Source organism: Apis florea, unplaced genomic scaffold (genome assembly GCF_048593485.1).
Source record: "Apis florea isolate Af1SG1 unplaced genomic scaffold, ASM4859348v1 contig_3203_pilon, whole genome shotgun sequence".
Lineage (NCBI taxonomy): Eukaryota > Metazoa > Arthropoda > Insecta > Hymenoptera > Apidae > Apis > Apis florea.
Window position 1 is genome coordinate 8,459,031 of NW_028256723.1, and position 26,002 is coordinate 8,485,032.

Below are 26,002 nucleotides of genomic sequence, written 5' to 3' on the forward strand. Positions count from 1 at the left end.
TGATTTAACTCTTTCTCGAATTTCCACCTAAATAAATTTTCCCAAACCACGAGGACAAGTTTCTCGAGACACGAACATGAGACGTAAAGCGCGAGAACGAGCGACTCGTTCGTCGAAGACTGATGCTCGATTCACGGCCAAGATTATTTCGCGAACGATGAAAGCGGCGCGTGCGGAAATGCGCATGCGCAATAGCCACGGATACGATCAGAAACGCAAGTGGAACGCGAGCAAGAAAAACGACTGAAATATCGTTTTCCAAAAAACGAGACCTGCGATCGTATCTGCCCCCCAAAACGTGTCCTTTTCTCCGTCAAAATCGATTATGGGAAACACTCTTTGGCCCAGTAATCATCATCAACTGTTTTTCTCCCGTGCTCGTGTGTGGACTTTGGATATTCATTTGGCCCGTTAGCCCAGTACAAGGCGATTCAAGATTGCAGATCGGTCGAGATGAGAAGAGTACGTGGAATGGGAGAGAGTAATTCTCGATCAGAAGAAGGTGTGTGTGTGTGCTATGTTTTAATTGTTTGATAGGAATTGAAAAAGTTGTAGATTCGAGTATTCCATTTGAATTTTTTGAATGTAATTATTTATTATTTGAAAAAAATATTTCAAAAATGTAATTTAGTATTTTAATAGATTTATATGAATTTTAATTTATTGGACAATAGTTTTAATTTTTCAACTCTCGATTCATTTGATCTACAAGTTTCACAAGCATGTCAATTAATAAAGTTATAATATATTAATTCACCGTGGGAAACAAGTTAAGTTAAGGAAATGAAAAAACCAATATTTTGTTTCATAGTTTTAATACTTTCTTTACACTTATATTTATAAAACAGTTATTTTGTGTAGATTTTTTTCTATTAAAAAAAAAAAAAAAAAAAAAAAAGAAAGTTATTTTCTTCAAGGAGATCCTATATATCTTTCATTAATCGACGTTTAATCGACACGTGTAAACTTCTTTTTTTTTTAAATGCTGTCTTTTTTCCCCTCTATTTTCTTTTGCAAAAGGAAGGAATAAAAAAAAAAATTGAACGAAGCATACAAAATTCTTGACTCGAAAGAATTAATTGGATGGAAAATTTCATAGGAACGATTATTTTCTGTTAATACACATAGATATATATTACATATACATATAGAGTGTCCCGTTTTAATCTTTCCATGCGATTAGCTTTCGAAACTATTGGTTATTCAAATAAGTGTTTCGAGATGATTTTGCGGAGAACATATTGTCATCCTTCTGGATAAAAATATTTAAAAAATTTCAAGATCTATAATTTTTTTAAAAAATTATTATGATGTTCCTTTTATTACTTTTTTAAAAATATTTTTTAAAAAATTCTTTGCGCGAGTAAAATGAAATTATATATGATTTTTGTGTAAAAAAAAATTAATAATAAAATTAATTTTATTTTAATGAGAGATATTATAAAATTACACCTTTATGTCGCTAAGATATTTCTACCTAAATTTACTTACAAAATATTTCAACGCAGATTACATTTAGTTTGAATAATCTTTCTTTGAACTACAAACCGTTCCATACCAACTTTGCATATACGAATAATTGAAATAACACGCTTTCAATATGCCAGATCCTGAATCAAAAATAAAATAGTTTTTCATAAAGATTTTCATATTCCGAATTAAAATATTCTCAGTTATATTTTGAAAAATCTTTATACATGACATTTTTCAAAAATCAAAATATTTTGAGATAAAAATTTAAAAAAAATTTAAGATAAATATTGATCATTCATGTTGATTTTTCCGTTATTTAAATTTGAAAAAAATTAAATAAAAGTTAAATGTATGAAAATCAATTTTCATTTATTTCATCTTGTAAAAATCTGACAGTTCAGATATTGCAGGTTAATTAATTTAATTTTGATTAACTTTTATTCATCCAAATTTTTATTATAAAAATTAATTTATAATATACAATTGCAAATTTAAATTAATTTTTATTCGTTCAAATATACAAAGATAAATTCGATAAAATAATTTTTAATTCTTCAATGGAATCGTTAATAACCTCGAGGTTTCTTTCCTTTCACAATTTTTTCTTCACAAAAAGATATGCGTATGTATAATAATTTATTTTTTTTTCAAAACATTATTTTTTTTTTTTATCACATCTTATTTGTGACTCAGGAGCTTTTCTACGTCTTTAAGAAAGCACAACTCACGAGATATCTCGTGTATAAGTACATACAATATTTATTCGTTATAAACTCGCTTCGAGATCCAGCCGAATAATATAGCTATTAGATACACGAAACTTTAACCTCATTTTATTTTTGTCGATAACAAACATTGTATCGAGAATAGTAGAATATTTGAAAAAAAATAATGCTCCTTTTAGCTTTCATCATTATTCTTAATTATCATCGTTAATTCTTAAAAATAGAATTTTAGAATTAATTTCGAACATGTTAAATTAACTATAGAGTTTGAATTCCGAACGAAACGATTCGTTACAAATGTTAGAGCGAACTGCACGGTATATTGTTTTGGTATATTAGTCGCCTGATTGGGGAGTCCAAGAGTGGGGAGACTATCCTCATTGGAGGATAGGAACGACTCCCGTGTTTATATCTACGAGAAGAGCTCGAGCGTATAATTAATAAATATTGTAATTGCGAATAAATCTGTTTACGTGTACGTGAAGGTTGATATCTCTACGGGACCATCATACACACGCTATGTAATAGGATACATTTAAACTCTGAGAGAAGATTAAGTACGTCTTGAAGAAAGGAAATCCTAGCTATTGTTTCAAGCGTATAACCCAGCACCGTATGTTTCATTACCTATTTAAACAGACTATTATCGCAACGCCACCACCCGACCGAATATTTAACACTTTGGCTAACTTCGTTTTCCACCGTATTATTCCCATTGTCCGCGCTACCTGCAGACCTATGAAGCCATCGTATACGGAGGTTAACAGTGTTCAAATTCAATTAAGCACGTTCCCTTGTAATTGCTTTTTATGATTATCAATTATAATTCAAATAGATATTACATAGAATATCAAATTTAACTATTTATTATTATCTTTCTCAACTTTTGTAATTACTTCTTTTTATATAATGAAAATATATTATAAGATTAAAGATTAAAAATGATCAAAATGATTAAACCAGTTTAAATTGTTATGAAAGACAAAGAAAAATTTTATTTTTCTTTCCTATATGGATCCATCAAGATTTATATTTCTTTCTCTAAAATAATAAAGCATATTATATTACGAAAGAAGATATGCAAGTTTGAATATCAAATATCGAAATAATATACATGCGTATCTGATGAATATGTTTTACATTGGTTCAACGTTGATCTAACGTTTTTTCGACAGTAATGTAATTAGAGAAAAAATACAGAAAAGATTTAATTCTGAAAATAGATATATTTTTCTTATTGAAAAATTGTAATCTTTCATTAGCCGTTCGTTAAAGATTAATGATTAATTATAGATAAATACAATTCAAATTTCATAATGCTTATGAAAACAAATAAAAAAAATTCAATTATACCAGATTCGCAATTTAATCCTAAGTAAGTAAATTCAATAACAAAAGTTTTATGTCTCTCGTTTTGTATTTCAACAAATATTTCATGACTTCTGCTTGCATAAGGCACTATATATTTTCTGAAAAGTTTCCGAAAAATTATCGCTATTAAATTCACAAGTATTTTGTTCTTTGTAATAAATCAAATTGCGTTATATTATAACTATTAAAAATAATAGTTATAATGTGATAAAATTAATATTTTTTTTAAATATGCTTTTATAATAATTTTATATTATGAAACTTCCAGTATCCAACTTAATAAGATTTGCTTGATTAAAAAAAAAAAGAAAAAAGACTATGCTATATCATTTGATATATCAATATTTAAAAAATTCATTGCAAAAAATAAAAATTAACATGTTCCATTGATAATGGTGTGTGATAAAAAAAAATTTTTATTAGGTAAACGTGCACGTTCATTATTATATATTTTCTAACCGTATCAGTTAGATATTAACTATATAACAACTGTACCACAAGTACAGTTATCAGATGCAGATAATGTCATTTTATTTTTAGAAATGTTTGCGAGTATATTGAATTATAAAGCATTGTTAATTATGTAATTTTCTTATATTTTGCAAATAAGATTGAAGATTTCCTGTCATATAAAACAAAATTTGATGAATGAATTGATGAAGATAAACTTAATAGTGTTATAATAAAAATACTTTTCAAATAATGATTTTTTATATAAAACTTGAAAAAAGAAAAATTCAAATTCCATTAGATTTATATAAAAAAAATTTAAAAAAAAAATGAAAAAATAAAAATTTTTCTTATTTGATACGTATTAATCCATAATCTTAATATATGTTTCATATATTGCATTCAAATAAAATATATTAATAAAATATTATATCTCTAGTAAGATTTATCTTCATCTTTTTTAAGAATTTCCCAATTTTCAATTTAAAAGATAGTGAAAGATATTAAAATTTTTAAGCAAACTTTAATAGTAAAATATTTTACAGAAATTCGTAGCAAAAGTGTTAAATATTATTAAAAATAAGGTCATGGTGGTTTTTAATGATCGTAGAGATCTTCAAAATGCGCCAGTCGGTCATTGAATGTTAAAAAAGCGATTTTGTTGCATGGTTACTTGTAAACTTTTTTTACTATATTTTAACTTATTTCAAGTTAATTCCTACATTATGATTTAATTCGATCGTTTCCACCATATTCTACAATTCCACTCGTTCTGCAATATCGATTCTTCTTATCTTTTCTTTTTTCTTTCTTAATTTGCATAATTCGAGTGGCAAGTGGAGAAAATGGCTAATTATATCTTCAACGTGTTGACTGTTCAGCTTCAAGATAATTAGGAAAACGTTTAATATTTAATATTCACTAATTAACAGAAATATTTATACATAAATCAATTTGATAAGTCATGAAATGAAATTATAAATATATATATATATTTTGTATAACAATAAAAATAATTAAATATTTTCATTCAATTGTTTTGATATTTATTTAAAATTAGCAGATTTTTTACTTGATCCAACAGTCAACGCATCGAGTCGTAAATACACGTTCGTTCGAGAATGTTTTCATATTCATAAAGAATATCTTCAAACTGTGTCTTCTGATTTGCCAAATGCGAGTAGGCAGTGAACATTAAGAAATCGCCCTCTTGATTGATAAAAATAAATCTACTAAACACAATCACAATTAATATAGAATAGAAAAAAGATATAAAAGTAAAAGAATCGTTCATCGAAAAGTTATTGCCAATTTAAAGAAACTTGGATATTGTAATAGAGGTTACAAATATTGATCTTCAAAAACATTTTTCACTCACATTTTTAAGTATTTTCACTATTTCAAAAAAAATGATTCTTCTATATTACCTATTTTTAAAGATTCGTGTCTCGATAATGATTTCAAGCAATTATTAATGTTCATAACCTCTATCACAACTGTCAATCAAATTTTGCATTTGAATCACAGAAAAATCGAAGGAAGGCACTTCAATAGGACGAAACACGAAAACGGATTTTTTTCCAAAATTCTTAAAAAAATTTTCAAATCTGCATCTCCGGCTCGGAATCGTCATGGAACCAATTCGAACTCCTTTGATTCTCGGTCACGTGCACACTATTCAACTCTCTCTCGATATACCGACTCGATCTAGTTATCGACGATCCCTGTCTGCGATCATCGAACGACGCCAGAACCTCCAAACGGTCGTTTCTCCTCACTACTCTCGGCGTGGTTTCCACGGAACTAGTCCCTTCCTCCTCGGCCGCCCAAGGCGGGAGATCCAGCATGCCCGACGGAATTCCCCAGTGTTCCGTGAATTCTGAACCACTTCTGGCTAGACTGGGTTGGCTCAATGATCTCACTAGCGAATCTGCACCTTCGAAGGAACTCAAACTCGTCAAATCGTCCCTGTCCACTCTGGCGAAGTCCCTCACTGTCATCTCTGACATAGATCTTACGTCCACTTCGCTAGTGCCACCTGTACCTCTATGACTCGAACCAAGTCTGCGCAAACGATTAGATTGGCTCATTGTTGTTGCCGATTGCGACATCTGCAGTCGATGGCCCTGAGTACGAGCGGAACTACCTCCGTCGCTCTCGTATTCGTACAAAGTAGGCAGAGAGGATCTTCTCGATCTGGTGTCCCATTCAGAGGACTTGGATCTTTTGTATCGTTGTCCGTGATTTTTCCCATGAGTGGAAGAGGAAATTGAACCCGCTTGCGTCAATGGAGGACCCAATATTCGAATGATCACATCCCATTTCTCTGGTAGGAATAGATTGGTGTATCTGGCATCTTTTCGTATTAACTCGTAATCTTCTTTAACCACCGCCTCTGTTAACAGAGTTCGTAAAGTGCTATCCGTGGTAATTATTTCGCGCCATTTTATTCGCTCTTCGTCCGTCAATTCGGAGGCGTAACGGGGATCCAAGACGCGAGACAATCTAGAGAACCAATCGGAATCCGTCTCATCCATGGAACGATGAGCCACCGGAGGTGGTCTGCAAGGAATCTCGGCTCTAGCAGTGTAAGTAGGTTCGATATTGATATCCGGTTCCTCGTCAACTGGCCCATCAGGATGAATTCCTATTGGTTCGTTGGTGATAGTCAGGTTAGAAGTGGAGCTAACATCGGAGAAATTTTCCAAATCAGGAGGAGGTGGTGGGAAGTTCTCCTTGGGATAATTTCTGATAGTCACGTCCCATTTAGGATCGGGTGGAGGTGGTTTGGTTCTGTACTCTGTCACCTGGCGACGATGGCGCTCAACATCTTCGATAGTTTTCTTCTCTGTCACCGTTTTCAAGAACACATCGTCTACCTCATGAGTGGTTATCTCTGGACGTCTGGGAGCGACAACTTGAGGCTCAACCAAAGGTTCCGTCACTTCTTCTCGGAACAAACGATGTTCGCGATGTTGAACAGCTGTATGAGTAGTGGTAACCGTGGGGACAATTGGAGGAGGTGGTGGGGGAGTTGGAGCTAGAATGTTGGCCACTCTGTACTTGGCGTGCGTGTGATCGGTTACTTCGGTCAAGGAACGTGTTTCTGTTAACTCGGTGTTTAATGAAGTTAGAGATCTAGGTCTACGAATTTCATGGTGTTGCAGAGGCGGCTGCTCGACAGGAGAAGGAGACGGAATTCGTTCTTGAATCATACTAGTGCTGGTCGTGGTCTCTCTTTCGGCTTGCTTTCTCAATATTCTCGAATAAACTGGCGGCGTTTGTTGTCGAGAGATGGTGGACGTGGAAGACGTGCCTCCTGGTGGTCCATGAAGCTCGGGAACGTACGAGAAAGTGGTCATTCTGGCAGGTGGACTCTCCAGACTACGCGTGAGACTGGATTCCTCTTTTTCCAGAATAGTGGTCAGGTTTCTCTCCAAAGCGACGCTCGCGATATCAGATTCTGACGGTAGAGGGCTAGGAGGGGGAAGTGGCACTCTCTTTACTCGCATTTGGACATCGAATTTGGGTTCGATAGGCGTGGCCACCATGTGACGCGCGATCGCGGTTCTCGAGGCGTTCGCAGCTGTCATTGAAGATGTTTCCACTTCCGCGGCGACCGTCTCGGAATAGAGGGAGCTAGTGGTACGCATTTCGCGTTGGTGCGTTTCATGATGGACGAAAGCTTTGTTGTCATACGAACCGGCCGATGAAACTGGCAACGAAGGTTCCTCATCGACCTGTGAACAAAAAAATGATTTGATTTTCGTTAATTCTAATGATAATTATTTGCTGAAATGAAAATTGAACAATTGGCAATGAAATAAAGATAATCAAAAATAATTTAATAATAAGTTAACCTCAATTAGAAATCATTTACACAAGTCAAACTATACTAATGAAAAATAAATGAATATTTTTTAAATTTCAATTCAATGTTACGTTACATTAAAAATTTCAAAATCAAAATCACAATTTTTTTGTATCGATATATATTGAACAATTTACCTCGGAGCTCTCGCTCGGATAATCGCTTGGCAACGAGTGGTCGATCATCAAGTTCGCATCGCTTCCGGTAGTGGATGGAGGTGCGTGCAAAAGTGCATGAGCCCTGGGTATCTTTAGACCCTCGAACATGGTGATATTACTCAAAGAGGATGTGGAGAGTTTCGTTATCTCCGAGCCCGAGCCACTTCCGAATGGATGTCGGTGAATCACGCGAACATTTCTACGTTTTAGACACATGTATGAGCAACCGAGGCCGAGCAACAGCAACGAGAGGAAGAGAATGGCGCAGATGATGAGCATAATTTGAAATCCTGTCAATGGCGGTTCGGGCAACGGAGCTGGCGCTGGAGTGGCCAAACTTGTTGGGGAAGAAAAACATCCAGTCTTAAGTAACTTCTTAAGAATAAGACAAAAAATTTGTATTAAATTGGCTTTTTATTTCACGTGAAAATAGGTCAAAATGAATAAGAATACGATTTTTACAGGAGATCCAATTTTCAAGAAGCATAAAGGATCCATTTATTAATAAAACTGGATAAGAAATTTCATGGAAGTAACGGCAATAATTTATCAAGATGCAAGAAAGAAAAAGTATTGAGGAAAAAGAACAAGTGAATGATGACTTATGAAGCATAACACTTCGTCGATAATTAAATACTTTTTTTGGTAATAGAATAATCGAAACTTTATACTTATATATACAAATAAAATTTTATACTTCTAATGTTCGAAATTAAACAAATTCTTATGAAACAATTGAAAACAGTAAAATTTAAAGATTTCAGAGTAGAAATCACCAATTTATTTTCATCTCGTTGTATATTTCAACAGAATATATCGAATAATTGAAGTTCTATAAATAAAAATAAAAATAAAATGGAAAATAAAGTAAGAAAAAAGATTCACATGCTGGCAGGAGGAGCCGGTGGTGCAGGCGCCATAGGCGGAGGATATCTGCAAACTATCGTAATAACTTCATCCCCGTCCATTTCGAGGCCAGGATGGAAACGAACTACAACGTTGTTTGTGAACACGCGTTGAGGATCCTGCCTCGTACCGCATCCTGTAACAAAGCATCGAGGCTGATTAGGCGTTGTCTAGCCGCGTCAAGAGCTTTATTAACCTAGCTTTTGCTATCCATGATATGAGATATCTGGCAAACTTTAAACGCAATGTTCCCTGCGTTACACAACTTCACAACAAGACGTTTTACGACGTAACGTTGCTCGTGAAATATGTATTATTGAGATCAGACAGATCCTTGCGTTCTACAATAATTCAAAAACGAGGTAAGGTATCGAGTAAAACAAAAATTTCCTCAGGATGTAGCAGAAATCATTTTAACCATTATTTTTCGCGTGGGTACGTTCGAGACTTCGAATTTCGCTCGTAAAAACTTGGAATCGTTCGAAACAGATGTAGCGGATTGTGTATGTGTGCGTGCGTGCGTGCGTGTGTGTGCGTATTCTAAGGAAATAGTTATGGTCCAATCTCTATAACGCGAAAGCAACCTCTACGCAAGTCGAAATAAGGTATTCTCGCGACAAACGAGAAGATCCACGACAAATGTGAAAATTTTATTTCTATCTGATAAGAAGAATCTTCCTTGGAATCTGTTGAAAAAAGAAATGAAGAAGAAATGAAGAGGGGGAAAGAGAGAGAGAGAGAGAGAGAGAGAGAGAGAGAGAGAGAGAGAGAGAGAGAATATACCTTTGAGAGGTAGTTCCAACTTGGCGCTGGTCGAGCCACGTCCTTTGAATATGCATGCGCTGTTACGATCGAAATCAGCGTAGGCGACTCCGTAAAATGGTTCCTCGAACTTCAATTCAACCTGCATGCTACCCTGGCTGCAATTCAGGTACGCCTTCGTGCGATTCAGAAATATCATCGACGAGATGTCGTCCAATTTGGTTACCTTGCCGTTCAACACCGTGCTTGGCGGTAAACCTGGTTGGTATTCGATACTATTTCCCTGCGATGCATAGTTGCTCTGCGACAGCACCAGAGGGAGTGCTGTACAGAGCACGGCCAGCAATTTAAGTAGCATCTGAAAATATTCACTTGAATTTATTTTAAATATTTTTTTAGATTTCTAAAGTGTACATCTTATTTCAGATTTATGCACTAATGTAAATTGCGATAGATGGAATAGTTTTATTGATTAAAAAAATATATTATTGTAACATCGCTATGTTATTGCCGTTATGATAATTGATAAATATTATATATCGGATGTTATATCGATATAATATTATTATTATACAGTATCAAAAATTCATTTTAATCTTTTATTACAAAAACCTTTAAATATTACGAAAATCACGATCAATGTCATCCTATATGGTTATGCAAGCAAGACTCGACCACTGCAAATCTATCCTTTCAACGATTTCTTTTTTTCTTGAACACTCGAGCGCGAACAAACGACGTAAAAATCGTATCGATCGTGAACAGTAAACGTAAGAATTCTATCCGCGAACAATCCAATCTGACATTGAAGTTTGCAACACTGTACGATAGTTTTACGCCTCGAAGGGAGATACAACGTTGGAGAACGGTCCCATAACGTTCCAGTTAGATTAGGTTAGGTTAGGTTATTGCTTAGGTCCGTTCCCGTTTCTATCCGCCGGAATTTTGATTCTTTCGTGGAAAGGAATGTAAAAACATGTTTGTAAAAACTTGGAAACAATGGAGTGAAGCATATTTTTATTATTCAAGAAAATAATCTCTGAAGTAAAATATAAAATATATTTACAAGTTATTTTCATTTATATATTTTATCTTCCATATAAATAACATTTAAAGAAAACACTAAATTTATAAATTCAATATACAATAAATTGTTCGAGGATTAATTATCGATAAAGTTATTAAGGAAATTATAATTAGATATTTATAAAGAAATTAAAACTGAAAATTAATTTAAAGAAAGGATAGAATGTCATCCGTGACTTAGATACTTTTAATACATTATGAAAAATATATTATTTATAATGTTCCTATATTTAATATACTTTATTGAATGTCAAGCTAATTTTGCAAAAGTTATTTCCATGATTAACTCAATACATTTGTTACAGCTTCGAAACCCTTGCAAGCAGGAATAATCAAGGGTATGGTTCATCTTGAACATCCACGCTTATCTTTCAAGCAGAAAAATTTCCTATTTAAACCAGCGTTGAATTTCTACATTGCAAAGATTACAGAACACACACATATATATATATGTACATTTAATTCTCTTTTTCTCTATTTAAAATAAATAAATATACATGCATAACGTTGATACATAAATATTATTTCTTTACTTTTTGTGAATTTTGTGATTTTTTTATATGTGTTAATGTGAACAACAACAGTTTTAAAAATATTAAAACGAAATGTACGGTAGAATGTTTATTCATAAATAAATATAGATATAAAGTAAACACCGAATTGGATAAGTTTTCAAAATGAGTTGCAAATCTTGTTCTTCTTGCCAACAAAGAACAGCTTTAGCATAGCATGAAACATTTCATCGATATGTTTATTTTGATTCTCAGTCCGCTTTCTATTTCTATACTTCTTAGTTTTCCTAATTTCCTTATCTTCTCCTTGCTTTAAGATTCTTGAAATGAAAAGTGTGAGATGCTTTTCCTTCATTATCGTGTAAAAAATTCAGAAGATTCTCCTCGAACATTATAATGTTGTTAATATGTAAAAAATTAAAATTATCTGAAAAAGGAAAATAAGAATTAAAAAAAACGTGAAAATCCGTAAAAGTTCCGAGCACGCGCAAAATGAATACTGGCGAAGATATGTACGTTCGTGCTACTGCATATTGATTAAGTAACCGATATCGGATGAGTTCCAACAGATGTACTATGTAAGTGGAATTCAAAGAAAGCGCGATGAAAGACGAAATTTCCTCCTAATAGTTTTCACGTATTAATATTCCATGGTTAGAGTCAAAGGTGGTGATAGAATTTTACACATGGACGAGGCTAAATACGATTCAACACGATTCTCTATAATCCTGTCATTTTGAATGGGATTAACTCGATTTGTGACCACTCTTGATTTCATTTGTAATTCTGATTTCATTTCATGTTTTCAGAATTTTCGTTTCAATTTTAGTTAAAGTTCGTATGAGAGGAAAAATTAAACAAAGAGAAAAAAGAATTCGTGTTTTAAAATTATTTATATAAATGTTAATGTTATATGTAATAACCTAACCTTAATAATAGAGTTACAAAATTCAACTTCATTAAATTTATTAATTTATTAAATATAAATATTATTACGTTGTAATTTAACAAAATCTTGATAGAATTACAAGTGTATTATAGTTAACTTCATAAATTTATTAATAATTCACCACTATGATCAATATAATTATTCAAACAATCAATGTTTCACCGAATGAACTTTCTTGTAAAATAATTATTACAAAACTCATCCAATGATTCATCCAATAAATTAATCGACAAGTGATCAAATTTAAAATATTCTTTCGTTTTTTTGTCGCCGTTCGTCATCCAATTCAATCAGCTAGATGCTTACAGGAAATGGTTATGCTTGCACGTGGCGAAATAAATTCAACCGCAGTGACGATACTAATGAATCATACGCTTACGATACATCCTCTAGGAATATTGCTGTTGAACCAGCAAGAACTATCGCGAATAATCCAGCATATATAGCAGTTCCAAGCAACACGTGGTCTGCTTTGTGTGCAAATCAGATCTTCCTTGATCTATATACGGTTGCCTTACAAAGAAACCACTTGCTAATTTTAATGAAACTTTATTTTAACGAAAGTGGATACATAATTGAAATAAATACATTTACCTTTATTTGATTGTTTATAAACAAATTGTAACAAGCTCTTTAAGCGTGAAATGACTGCTAAAAACCTAACCTCAATAATCAATTATTCAAAAATTAATTTACATTTTCTAACCTATCAATCAAAAAGAAATTAGGATAACCGTATACTTTTACCTACCTATTTAAAACTTCGAATTTTCTTTCACACAAAAACTCGTACACATGCAATTTTGATCCTCTATTCTTCTCTTTCCAAGATACATGACGAAATTACAGAATCTCCATTGGAGAGGCCATTTTTCACAAGGGTCACGGTGAATGTTTCATCCGCCTTCTTAAAAGAGGAAGATTCCGTGGCGTTGAATGACGATCATTAAAGGATCAAATTTCTTCCGCGTTGCATTCCAAGCGGACCCGAACCGAGCAGAGTTGTATCAGGCATCATCCCAAGCTTTGTAATGGAAATATTGCGCAACGTGCACAGAGAACCGCTTCGATACTTCCTTGCTCATCCGAAACCCTCTGCCAGCTCTTGTCGCGTGATGCTGCTTCGTCCAAGGAAAGTTCTGATATGGTCTGATGCACTCGCACCGTTACACGCCACGATAATAGTCCTTTTACACAGAATCACTAACGAACCGGCGCGTTTGTTTCACCTATTCACTGGTATTCGTCAAATCCTTCTCTGTATCTGGCTTGTCGCAGTCAAAAGGTTTTTGTTCTTTTGTCGAGCTAGCTTCTAGTTTCGTTTGATCGTTTAACCGAATATTTTCGACTAGAAAAGATTTAAATAATTCGACTTTTCCTCGCCAATGGAATTTATTCAATTTATTCAAAGAATAACGGTTTCCAATCTTGTTTGAGATTTACTTTCGAATCATTCGTCAAATCACTGTTTGATTTCGATATTTAAAATTTCGTAGAAAATTCACGATAAACGTTGAATAACTGTACGGGACGAACTATGGCGTAAGCCTCCCCACCCACGACTTCTAGCCGTGGAAGGTGGGGATTCTCGAAACACTAGAACGAATCATATGTTTATTTTGATCCTCGGCTCTTTTTCTCTTTCGCTCATATTATCTTTTTCAATTTCTTTTTATATGTAATATCTCATTCAATTGCATATAAATTAATTAAATATATTTCCTATAAAAATCATTAATATATATTATTTTGATTATTTGATTATTGATAAATAGATTCAATAGAAATAAATCGTTATAATATAAGCAGAAAATCTATTCTGTAGATTTATAGATATTTATAGATATAGATACAGTTATATGTTACGAATATTTATTCAATATCCGATACCACTGTCTTCCTTTCTTCGTCGTTACTGTTTATTTCAAAATACATACCACGAATCCATCTAATAGCCGATGAAGATTATATATATAATGCTTATGCCATCACTTAAGTTAGCAAACTGCTGATTCATGGGAATCATGGATAATAATGACCACTGTTTCAATACTTGGCTTTATAAATTTCACGTTATGTATACAATTTTCACTAATGAATTACGAAATTAACACATTAATTTCTTTTCCTTTCTAATATTGAATTATATTCATCGTACATATTAAAGTAAATTCATTGTCTAATTATTATATTCATCAATTTTTATCGAAAGATTACAGTTTTATACGTGTTGAACATAATTATACGTATTAAATAATTTTCGCCTAGATTAAATAAAAATGCAAAATATTTAAAAAACGAATTTTTGAAACTTTTGTTATACTTACGTTTATTGCTTTAACCGCGTTAATATTTAAATTTTCTTCTCCTTGTCCCTCGATTTAATCTCGCTACGATAATCGCATGATCTGGAAATTAAATAGATAAATAATAATTAAATAAATATAATCCAATTTTATTGCGTTTAATGTCACAATTAATAATTAGTTTTCTTAATAATTATTATAATGCTAAGTGGGAAATTTTTTAAATAACGTGATACACGAGATACACGTTCACGAAAGCACAAGTATGTTGCATAACTATGTGCATGCATCTAACCATTGCTTTTTCTTTCATCTATCGCATGATTTCGCGATTTATTTCTATACATCTAGTAAAAATATCTTCACGTAACGAACATAAGAAATATATTTTCTTTTTCTATTTTATTATTTTAAACAATTTTGACATATTTGGTGTTTTCAATAATCAATAACATTCGAATAATTTTCTAGATAAGTACTCATATTTTTTTTTTATGCTCAAAGGATAAGAGGCAACTGTTTAATCAAATATCTTGCACCTGTTTATTAATAAACGATAATTTGAAAATTGTCGATGAAATTATATATCTACGTCCTATTCACATTGAAAATTAATATTACTTAAAGATTACTAATTAACGATTATTAATGACGTTATTTATTATAATTATTTCACAATCATTTTGTCCAGTATTGAATCTCTTCCATCAATTGTTTTTTATTTATTTATTTTTTTTTTTTCAAACAACTTTACGAAATATTATTTTATCTATCATCTAACTATCGAGCATGCCTAGCTAAAAGAATCGGTCGAGGTCTCGGCGAGAAGAGAACGTACACACTGGTAAGTAGAATAATTACTTGTTGCATGTGTATGAACAGGAAACAGGCGAGGTCGATACCACGTAATTTTTCATCTCGCTAAATCATCCACAAATAAAGAGGAATAATTAAAAAGAGTCATATCTGAACAACTATATTTAACCTCCATCAAAATTTTTTGTTTCAATCTTTTATTTTCTATACTTTCTTTTCTTAATTTTCTTTAAAATTAGCGAAGTAAAAGTAGATAGCGAAGATAAGTATAATGGAAATTTTGTTTTATATGGAATCACAAATTGTTCGTTGCATATAAAAAAAAAAAATTAAAAAAAGAATTTTTTAAAAATGCAATATTTATTTAATAAATTATTTTATAATGTAGTTAGTGTTTTGCATAATAAACATCAGTATGAATTATAATTTTATAAGATTTTTAGAATTTCAAAAAATACACGGGAATAGAAAAAAAAATGTGAATCAGGAAATATGAATATAGCGGATCAGTCGTGTTGACAAGTTTTCTTATTACGCAGTGAAAGTTTGTTAGGTTATGAAGAGTAATATTATCCGAGAAAGGAAGAGAAAAATTTTACGAAGATGTACACGGGAATGGACGAAAAATTTCAGAAAATGAGAATCAGGAAATGTGAATATAGAGGATCAGTCATGTTGACAGGTTTTCTTATTACGCAGTGAAAGTTTGTTAGGTTATGAAGAGTGTATTATGCGAGAAAGGAAGAGGAAAATTTTACGAAGATATAGAGGAAATTTTTGTGAAGTGAAATATGTATGTAGGTCTTGGGAATCTCTAAGGGAATATGTCAAGAAGAATTCGTAAGCATATGTTCAAAAATCTAAAACAGCATCAAAAGTTTTTAGTTTGTGAAATATAGAAAGCGTTAGACTGTTTCATGTTTGAAACTTTCAAGGTTTTGCAACGGAATAAAGTTTGAACTTTTATTTTAGGAAAGCGTTAAAACATTATAAATATATAGTGTTTTTAAATTTCTTATTATTTATTAAATAGGACACTTAGGATCTTGTATTTTTAAAAAGCATAGAAAAATCATTATGAATATCATAGGATATAACCTCTCTTTTGATTTCGCTACGAGTCGGTAATACAACATTTAACATTTCTAATTGGCTAATTATGTAACTGAAACAGAATTTTTATGTTTTTATTCATAATATATATTATTTAATATAATATTTAATTATCACTGATATTTTTATTCAAACTTTGCAAAATTTTTTTCAAATATTTTATAATACATTGAATATTTATTTAAATTGTTAATATTTTGATATATATATATATTTTATATTCACATATTTTAAAATATCTAAGGAATAAATAATTATTTTATAAACTTTAAATTTTCAACTAGAGAGTCACAACAGATTTGCACAACAATAATTTCAATAATGGAGAAACACTCTGGAAATGAAAGCTACTGACCCCTGGCCAGTTCCTCTCTAGTTTTCTTCACTTCCACTTTACCCATACTTGTTTACGTAATAAGAAAATAAATTTTAAACAAACATATTTTTCTTCATATTTCAATGAACATACTATCTCTTTTGATCATATTTTTAATGATAAAATTCAATAATTAAAAAATTTATAATACAATTTATATAATTATTTATTTAATTATTTAATTAGAAAAACATTTGATCATTTGATTTGTCAATTCTTTATCATAAAGATCATCGTGAAGATAAAGCTTAATAACAATGAGTTATTCATAGGAAAAGTGTTTAGCTACCTGCACGCAACTGGATGGAACGAAATCGTCTTGTCGATCACGTTCTGAGTCGGCGAATCGGGTGGAGTTGTCGAGTCTACACGTATTTTTCGTGTAAGAGACGCGTACGTGTTCGTAATTGGTAATTTGAACAAGGAATGTTGTGACACACCTCTTCCACAGATTGTTTCTTCCCGACAGTGTGACGCATCTCTTTTTCTAGATATATCTATTCCATTCTATTTTCTATCTTTTATTACTTTTTTATTTATATATATCTTACTTTATCTCTTTCGCATATTTTATTTGCTGTCTTTGAACTCAATGTTGTTTAATTCTAAAATTTGCAATTTAAAAGTGATTTTCAATTTCAAAAATTTGTTTCATACACCACCTATCCTTTTCTATCTTTTGTTTTTGTATTTGTTCATATATTTATTCTGTTCTTCGAATCCATGTATGCAAAGCGAAATCACTTACAATATTGCCTCGTTGAGAGATTGGTAAAATTATTTTTGCCATTTTTTGAAATTACTTCGACCTAGCAATTTCCTGCAGTTTTTTTTTTATTATGTATTATGTCATGAAATAGTCGAACGTATATATTCATTTTATTTTTCACAATCAATTAATGTTTTTCATTTTCTTTAAAAAGTAAATGAACAAAAAATATTGGTAAATCCTTAAATCTAACTTAACTTAATTTTTTTAGACAAAATTAGTCAAAAAGATCCATCCGCATCTATTGTCAAGGAACTACTACTAGCGGTATAGAGACACTACGTTTATCACTTTCTAATTCGTTCAAGTTCGTCTAAGATCGTCTAAATTCGTGTTCGTGAAATCTAACCATTGCGCACGAGGATACTAAAGGAAGATAGTAAAATCTTTTTTCTGTTTTTAAAACGTTTGTAACGAAAAGAATGAATCTTACGTGATGATTGAAAACCTTCAATACAATGATTCAATAAAAATGAATATGCAGATCACATGCCAAGCCATCGCATCATTCTAAAAGATAGTTGTTCGATAATCGCCTGTAGAATCTTTTATATAATAATTTATCTTCTCTCTTATTTTTTTTTTTTATTTCTAAAAATCTAACATTTTTATATTCTATTTTCTTTTTCATTATGTTTTTATACATACATATTTGTGCAAATTTCGCATTTATTAATATATATTTTTTATTAGAAAAAAAAAAAATAACCTTAAATAGTGCAATTGTATTTGAGAAATTTCGCTTGAAATGCTTTTCAAAGTTTGATAAGGGGAAACGGAGAATAGGATTTTGAAAGCTTTATGAGAATTTTTGGAGGGCGTTTCGAGAAGCAACAAGGTTTATTGCCTTTTTTTGATATGTTAAAAAAAAAATGTTTTATTTTAACAAATATTTAGACATATTTCTCATCTTTGTTTTTTTATTTTAATAAATTTTTATATCATTTCAAAATAATTAAAGAATAAAATCAAAATATATTTAAAAAAAAAAATCATATATTCCATTATTTCATTCAAATAACATACATACAAAGATAATTTCTTAAAATTATTTCACAAAAATTACAGAAATAATTCTGTGTAAAGATCAATAGTAGAAAAGATCATAATTTGCAAATTGAATTGTACTACTCTTCCTGTGTTTATGCGTAAACGTCGTTGAGATTATCTTTTTCAGACCTCATTTTAAGATTGTTGCCGTTATGAATACCGTAGGAACACGCGAGCCATTTCCATGCCAATCAAAAGAAGAAACAGACTCCCATGGTAAAAATACTGATTCAAGGGAATAAAAAAAAAAAAAATGGTGAACGCGTAACGAGAATGACGTTAATAGCCGGCCAGGTTGAAAGTCTAGGAGACAGGCATCGAGCCTTTAAAGTCGAACCAGTATCCGAAGGAGACAACATTGTCGTCTCGTTGCGCAAACACTCTACTTTCACTAGCGCACGCACACGCGAAACTCTGGCTTGTGCATGCGCCATGTGCCCTTGTACGATGCACGTTAAGAATCAATCGAAATGTGTCAAGAAGAGGTTTTATGCAACTTCATGTTTCAAGTTTGTTCCTTGTATTGCAATTTTCTTGTATTGGCGATCGATCTTGTTTTATCTAGTTGTTAAAAGGAACAGGGCCAATAGAAATATAAATTAGGATGAAATAATAATGTTAAAAAAATTTTATCGTGCTCGTAATTTCTAACTTTTACGCGGTTACATTTGTACAGGATATTCCAACAGATTATCGATATCACGATGCCAAGGTTAGCACACTTAACGGTTTTAACACTTTTATTATTATTATTATTATTATTATTTAGACGGCTGAGAACTTTACATTTTTATCTTCTAATTTATCAAGAGGTAAGAATGAACTCTCTTATTTTAAGATAGAATCTTTAATTTTATAATATAACACGTTTTACGAATGTCATTACAAAACATTATTAGCAGTAAGATATTGTATAATTGTTTTTTTTTTTTTAATTAACAATATAATTAAAATCTGGAGTCTGTCAAATTTTATGATGTAAAAAATTTTAAGATTTTACATAATAGAAAAAATATTGAATTTATTTATTTGTAAATAATTTATATCATTTCCTTTTCCATTAAATAACAATTAACAATTAACAAATAACATTACGTAAAATGGAACTTTGTGAATAAACAATAATAAAACTTTCACATCTCGTTAAAAGCAATTAGAAATGAAACAAACTGGCTTTTTCTTAATGCATAACATTAACATACTATACCTCTTGTGGCCTAGAATTACTAAAAAGATTACCATCTTAGAATTGATTTTTATATGTATATGTTATTATGTTACGAATAATACATTATACGTATTTTTATTTTTTTATTTGTATCTATTGTAAATTACAAGTAAAGTATGTTATATCTATTATACAACACATTTATATAAATATATAATTAATATTACGGAATTAAATTAAATTCATAGAGAAGAAAATAATAATAATAATAACATGAATAAATAATTAAAATTAATAAATAATTATATTTATCGATAGGAAATTATAAATTGTATTCTATTAATTATATATTCATTTTTTATTCATTTTATATCTTTCATCAAAAAGATAGATTTCTGCATAACCGGTAATTCAAGATTAACTACTTGCAATTTTATCGAATGTTTAATTTCTTACACGTGAACATGAACATTTGATATATTAAATATCGTACTAAATTATTTTTTTACTATTTTAAGTAGTAAAATGTTTTCAGAACAATGATTACAATTCAACAATTGAATAATAATTAATGAGAAGTAAAAAGATAAAATTAAAAATTAAAAATATTAATTTTATAAAAAATAATTTTTCAAACTATTTATCAATGTTTTACTATTTTATCGGAATAATAATTATGCTAATTTTCATTTACATCATTGAACAAATTTTTTTTTATATTCATTTCTTTATCGACAGGTAAAAATATACTTGGTATGAGTAAAAAACTTCTATGTACACAAGTACTTATATAATCACATCTATTTTTTTTCACGTGTTTCTTATTTATATTTTACATGCACATACGCAATATTTGTAATGTAAAATACTTTTACGAACTTTTATATTATATTATATTAAGATGGTTTTAAAAAACTTAAAGTTGCAGTGAAAGTTTCAGTTGTTGCGAAATCCAGTATTTATATTCGAATATCAAATTATCATTTAAATCCAGTTCTTAAAATGTCGTGTAAAGTATATTTCTCTTAACATTGCACATAATATATTCATTTATATTAGTATGTTTTTATATATTAGAAATTATTACCATTATTTATTGTATAATTAATAAATTAAATAAATGTGTATTTATACAAAGTTTATTGAAATGATATTAAATTTTTAAGTAACTTTCATTTTTTATTTCGCTTCATTAAAACAGTTGGACAAGAAATTACAGAATTTAGATTCTAAAAAAATCATTTAAGATCACTGTCACGGAACATGAAACAATCCACCGTATATTAAAAGTTATAACTTTTGACAATTGCTCATTGTGAAGATACATATTCTTGATTTTTTTTTTTCATTTTTCCAGAAATCTCAAAATATTCATTTATTGCATTTAAATCAATTTTAAATAAAAAATACATTTAGAATTATATAATGGATAATATTTTTTTTTTATTTTCATTGATATAAAAATTTGCTTCGTTTTAAAATATTTTTTTGCAGTTAAATAACGATAACAGAAATGATTATTCTTTAAAAATAGAACTTCTTATCTTTGTCGTATCTGACGTATAAGACAAGAAACATGACAAAACACTAAGCTAGAACACAACTGTTCATGGTGAAATCGAGTTAGAAAAATGAATAATAAAATATTGAATATTTTTAAAATAAAATATGTGACAAATTATGTTTCTAAAATTTTTTTACAATATCATATTTAATACAAAGTTTAATGAAAATTATAAACAATTATTTTATTAAAAATTTTTAAAAATTCAATATTATATTATTCACCATTTGACATTTTGTTTAAAATAATTTATTTTAATTGATAGTATGTATAAATGTAAAAGATAATTATTTGCGATTAGTATAAATAATTTTTAATATAAATAAATGCATGAGATTTAATCGAATGCATAAATTCACTTTTAATTCTTTTCACTTTCAAATATACGAGAGACTTTAAAAATAAAATGAATTATTAATCTTATCCCAATAAGAAATATAAGTATGGAATCCTTGCTATGCAATACCATCTGAAATTGCAGAAAATACATAGGCGTAGGATCTTAAGCAATGCTCTATTGTGTGATCATTATTTAGACACCATCATCATTGCACATCATCATATTTACCATATCATGTATAATTTAATGCAAATCAATTCGATATATGAAAAATAAACAATATCATCATTCATAACAATCATTAATAAATCTCGATCGACGATTCTAAGATCATATTTTCGTTCATAATATTAATTATAATTGTACTGTAATTACACTATTAATTTTATCAAAATTATACATTAAATTTTATTTTCCAAAAATTTTAAAATTTATAAATGATTTTTAATAGATATAATACATAATAATTAATTTCAGCTTTCTTGAATAATTATTAATTTTAAAATATATATATATATATATATTTCAATAAATTTTACATTCTGATTTATTTTTACTTAATTTCATTGATGACGATAGAGTTCCATTATAATAAGATTTTGTCAAGGGATTAAATTTCTAATTAATTTTATAAGCAATATTTTAGTCTAAAAGTTAACAAAAAGAAAACATCCACCTAAACAGAAGAATCATCTGCACCGTGCAATCTCTCTAGAGATCGCAGAAAATGCATAGGCGTAGGAACTACCCCATCAATCCCATTGTTTACATCCTTCGAATAGTAATCCATATGAATAGAAATTCATTCAATCTAATCATTCGTGTATTAATCATAATAATAAAAATTATTATTAAATCAAAAATAATTTCATAATTTCTTTATCATACGATTTGCTAAAAATAATTTCGCATTTCATGTATTATTTCGATGGATTAATTAATCTCAACTTTCCAGAAGAAAAAAATCAAAATGAAAATCCAGTCCAGTTCAATGAAATAAATCCTTTTTGAGTTAAACTATGAAAAATTGAATAAAATCGAAAGGCAAAATATCAAGGCCCATTCAGCAAAGCATCGCTATTGGCCGCGGTCCCTGTTTCCATCTCTAGCTGCAGCTAGAATTGAGCAAGCGGCCGTGCCTTGTACCAATGACGTCATTCTCAGCAGATTCAAGATGGCGATCGCGTGTGTTCACCAGGCAAAATCGGTTAGCGGCCGCGAGCAGGACCGGTTTTCGACGGGGGGCGGGACCCGGACTCGGTCGGCTCGTTTATCCGCACGGTTTCGTCGTTTTGCGGCCGAAATGTAGAAGCTGCGAAACCTCTACGGACCTCCCCAGCGCGTCGTGTTCTGTATAATAGCGAGGCACGCACACGGATTATTCGACGGCTCGATTGCAAGGCAACCAACCAGTGTCGGAGCAACTGGATCGTTTTTCCAGATTGTACCATCTTTCTATAAACACCCAACACTCATTGTTAGTGAAAATAATTTAATCCTTACGCACGAACAACTTTTCTTACTAATATTTTCTTACATCTACAACTTCGTTAAATTGACGGATACATCGATAGTTATCGACAGTAGATACACGATATATATGAAAGTAACAATTATGTATGTGAAAGAAACAGTCACGTTTTTTTCGAGAAAGTGAAAACCAAAAGTGCAAGCAGCGTGGAAAATATTCGAATTATTGTTTAAGCAAGGAATTACAAAGAATGAAATGAAAAAGAAGGAAGAGAAAGACAGTGACGTTTGATGATCACGCGGAGGCGTGCTAAATGTCAGAAAGAATTCGATAAGAAAACTTACGACGGAGTATACTATATGTGTATAGTTTTCGATCTACGTGGGTGTCACGATGCCGTCATCCGCGAGGACGAATCTCCTTTTTTTCCCTACAAATCGAATCAACGTGTGCACGCAGCCGTGTCGAGGCCGAATTGCCATACCTATTATATTCACTTCTATACCACTTTATAGATTTATACATATTTTTCACTATCTTTCACTAGTTATACGAGTATATACGAGATGAAGAAAGATAAACGAATCAAATGTATATAACATAACCAAAAATACTATTCTAGCTGAAAGCAACAAACTTACGATAGAATCACTGAATTGTTTTGTATATATAGGAAGCGTAACAGGTAGTTTCTCGTACCTTGTCTAGCTGGATCGGTTGCAATGTGTGAGGATGCGATTCTATGGCACTCGCGAGGCTCCCGGAGCGAGCGGTACACTCCTGAATCGAAGAGTTTGCACGCGCAGGTAAATGTCGTCCAACGCGATCGCGCGGCCGCAACTGAACTCACTTTCCAGAGGCGGCGTTTTACCTGCGACAGGGGAGACCTCTTAACACAGCCAGTTCGAGCGGTTCTTCTCTCGACACCCTCTCTCTTTCTTACTTTCGGTCTCTGTGTATACACGCATACACGCGAATCATGTTCACATATACACAGAGATCGCGTTATGCACAAGAACATAGCATGCACCATTGGTTCCTTACGACTATCCTTCCTGCCTACCTAACCACCCACCTATTTACGCCTGCGAGTGCGTGGCCTTATGTCGTAGTACAGGACTTCGCAGAAACTATGTACTTTTGCCCCTGCTTCTCTACGCTTTCGAAATTTTGCTGTTAAGATTTTGGATCGCGAAGCGTGAGTTTGATTCAGAATAACGAGGATTTTTGAATTGCAAGTTAAGATTATTTCGTTTTATAGAATGTAGCATGATAGGAATATACAATATAGCGAAAAATTTTTAGATCTTACCAAATTTTTTATTTTTACGTATATAAATCTCATATATTTTCATACATTCAAAAATCATAAAGTTGTACAAAAATATTTTCGCACAAAATAATTAATATTATAATTAATTATAATATTAATAATTAATAATAATAATAATTAATAAATAAATAATTATTATATTTACCATCTCTATAAAGATATTATTATCTAATCATTGTAATCATAATATTATCCTCATCGTTCATTTTACATGAACACATTCATAAAGAACTTCAACGACAATTTTCATAGCCATTATCGTCGCTTCATAGAATCATACCTCCATAATTCACATTAATTGTGAGAAAAAAATTTTTAACTATGAATGACAAAGTTCAACGTCCTCAAGATGAAGATTTGTGTTATTCTTTGAGCACTTGCGAATAGGCTTTAAACACGCTATGGTTTTTCCTTTCTGAATCTTTCAGATCCATATTCTCAGTCAGTCTTGTTCATTGTCGCTGCTCTCTGTGTCCGGTTTTGCATACAACCGTAAATGGCAAGCTGAAGACCTTGGACACCCACATCCAAACTTTTCTTCTTTTTCTATCTCTTATAATTTTCTTATCCCTCTTCGATATAAAAAAAATTAATATAAATAAATAAAATTAATACTTTAATAATTTCTTATAATGCAATTATAAAAATAAAAAGAAAAATTACAAGTGAAATATTATGTTGATATAAGGTTAAAGGTTAGGTCTAATAGGTTAACTTTCTACCGATCATATGGAAAAATGTTTTTTAAAAAGAAAAAAGTGAAAGAAAAAAAGTAAGAATGAAAAAAAAAAAAAAAAAATTGAATAACAGGATTCCAACAAGAAGGAAGAAAAAAATGATATTGGGATGTAATTGACACGAAGAATTACCAGGACAGCAGCGGTGGACAGTGAAAGGATATAAAGGATCTTTTAAATGCCAGTGCTCTTGATCAGATTACGCAGAAGGAACGTGCGTTCACCTCCACGTCCTTTTTCAGAGGCTGCCGTGTTTCACGACTGTTACATAGGATCGATGGACCGGTTGGCCAGTGCTCGTGGGTCCTTCTTCTGGCCACGTATTTCCGAATAAGGCCAATCGTACACACATCATGATCTTTTCTCGAATTTGCCGCCTCTATACGCGAAAACGTTGTTACGCATTTGAGAAAGCATTTGGTAATAAAGATAACGAATTGAAGCAAGTTTATGATGAAAACGAAACATCTACGAAACTTCTATTCAGTAATTTGTCAAGTAAATACATAATAATGATTGAATTGTTTTTTAGATTTTTGAAATTCGCGCGCGAATTTAATTAGAAATAGTACGTCTATCTTTTTTCAATTCGTCCAACTTCGGCTAGACTCGTCCGAATTCGTATTCAATCCTATTCATATTCTTATAGTCGAAATAGCGTAATAAATGTTATTGCTGTGAAGTTTTATTTTGATA

General features: G+C 30.8%; 1 protein-coding gene and 1 long non-coding RNA gene across 8 annotated transcripts; one reads left to right on the forward strand and one right to left on the reverse strand.

Annotated features, from left to right (window-relative positions):
* Positions 1-798: 798 nt before the first annotated feature.
* Positions 799-24,134, reverse strand: pot (zona pellucida domain protein papillote). 7 transcript variants are annotated; one of them, XM_086911023.1, is made up of 8 exons: positions 23,936-24,134; positions 14,591-14,671; positions 14,201-14,527; positions 13,015-13,985; positions 9,738-10,074; positions 8,934-9,090; positions 8,028-8,385; positions 799-7,759 (listed from the first exon to the last, which is right to left on the reverse strand). In XM_086911023.1, exons 5-8 carry the CDS (start codon positions 10,072-10,074, stop codon positions 5,621-5,623), a joined length of 2,991 nt encoding a protein of 996 aa, XP_086767149.1. In that variant the 5' UTR covers positions 13,015-13,985; positions 14,201-14,527; positions 14,591-14,671; positions 23,936-24,134; the 3' UTR covers positions 799-5,620. The 7 variants fall into 7 exon arrangements, with proteins under 7 accessions (XP_086767149.1, XP_086767152.1, XP_086767151.1 ...); XM_086911026.1 differs by lacking the exon at positions 23,936-24,134 and adding an exon at positions 17,164-17,971; XM_086911025.1 differs by lacking the exons at positions 13,015-13,985; positions 14,201-14,527; positions 23,936-24,134 and adding exons at positions 17,164-17,479; positions 17,623-17,969.
* On the forward strand, positions 8,259-8,751 carry LOC105735046 (uncharacterized). Its single transcript, XR_004224562.2, has 2 exons — positions 8,259-8,416; positions 8,513-8,751. It is a non-coding gene; the product is annotated as an uncharacterized LOC105735046 (long non-coding RNA).
* Positions 24,135-26,002: the final 1,868 nt, after the last annotated feature.

What these genes read in the sequence shown, in the direction of transcription:
- pot (XM_086911023.1), bottom strand. Translation starts at nt 10,074, where the DNA reads ATGCTACTTAAATTGCTGGCCGTGCTCTGTACAGCACTCCCTCTGGTG. An exon ending in CCGGCTCCTCCTGCCAGCAT is followed by an intron (nt 8,386 to 8,933) that starts GTGAATCTTTTT and finishes TTCCCCAACAAG; the next exon opens with TTTGGCCACTCCAGCGCCAG. An exon ending in ATCCGAGCGAGAGCTCCGAG is followed by an intron (nt 7,760 to 8,027) that starts GTAAATTGTTCA and finishes TTTTGTTCACAG; the next exon opens with GTCGATGAGGAACCTTCGTT.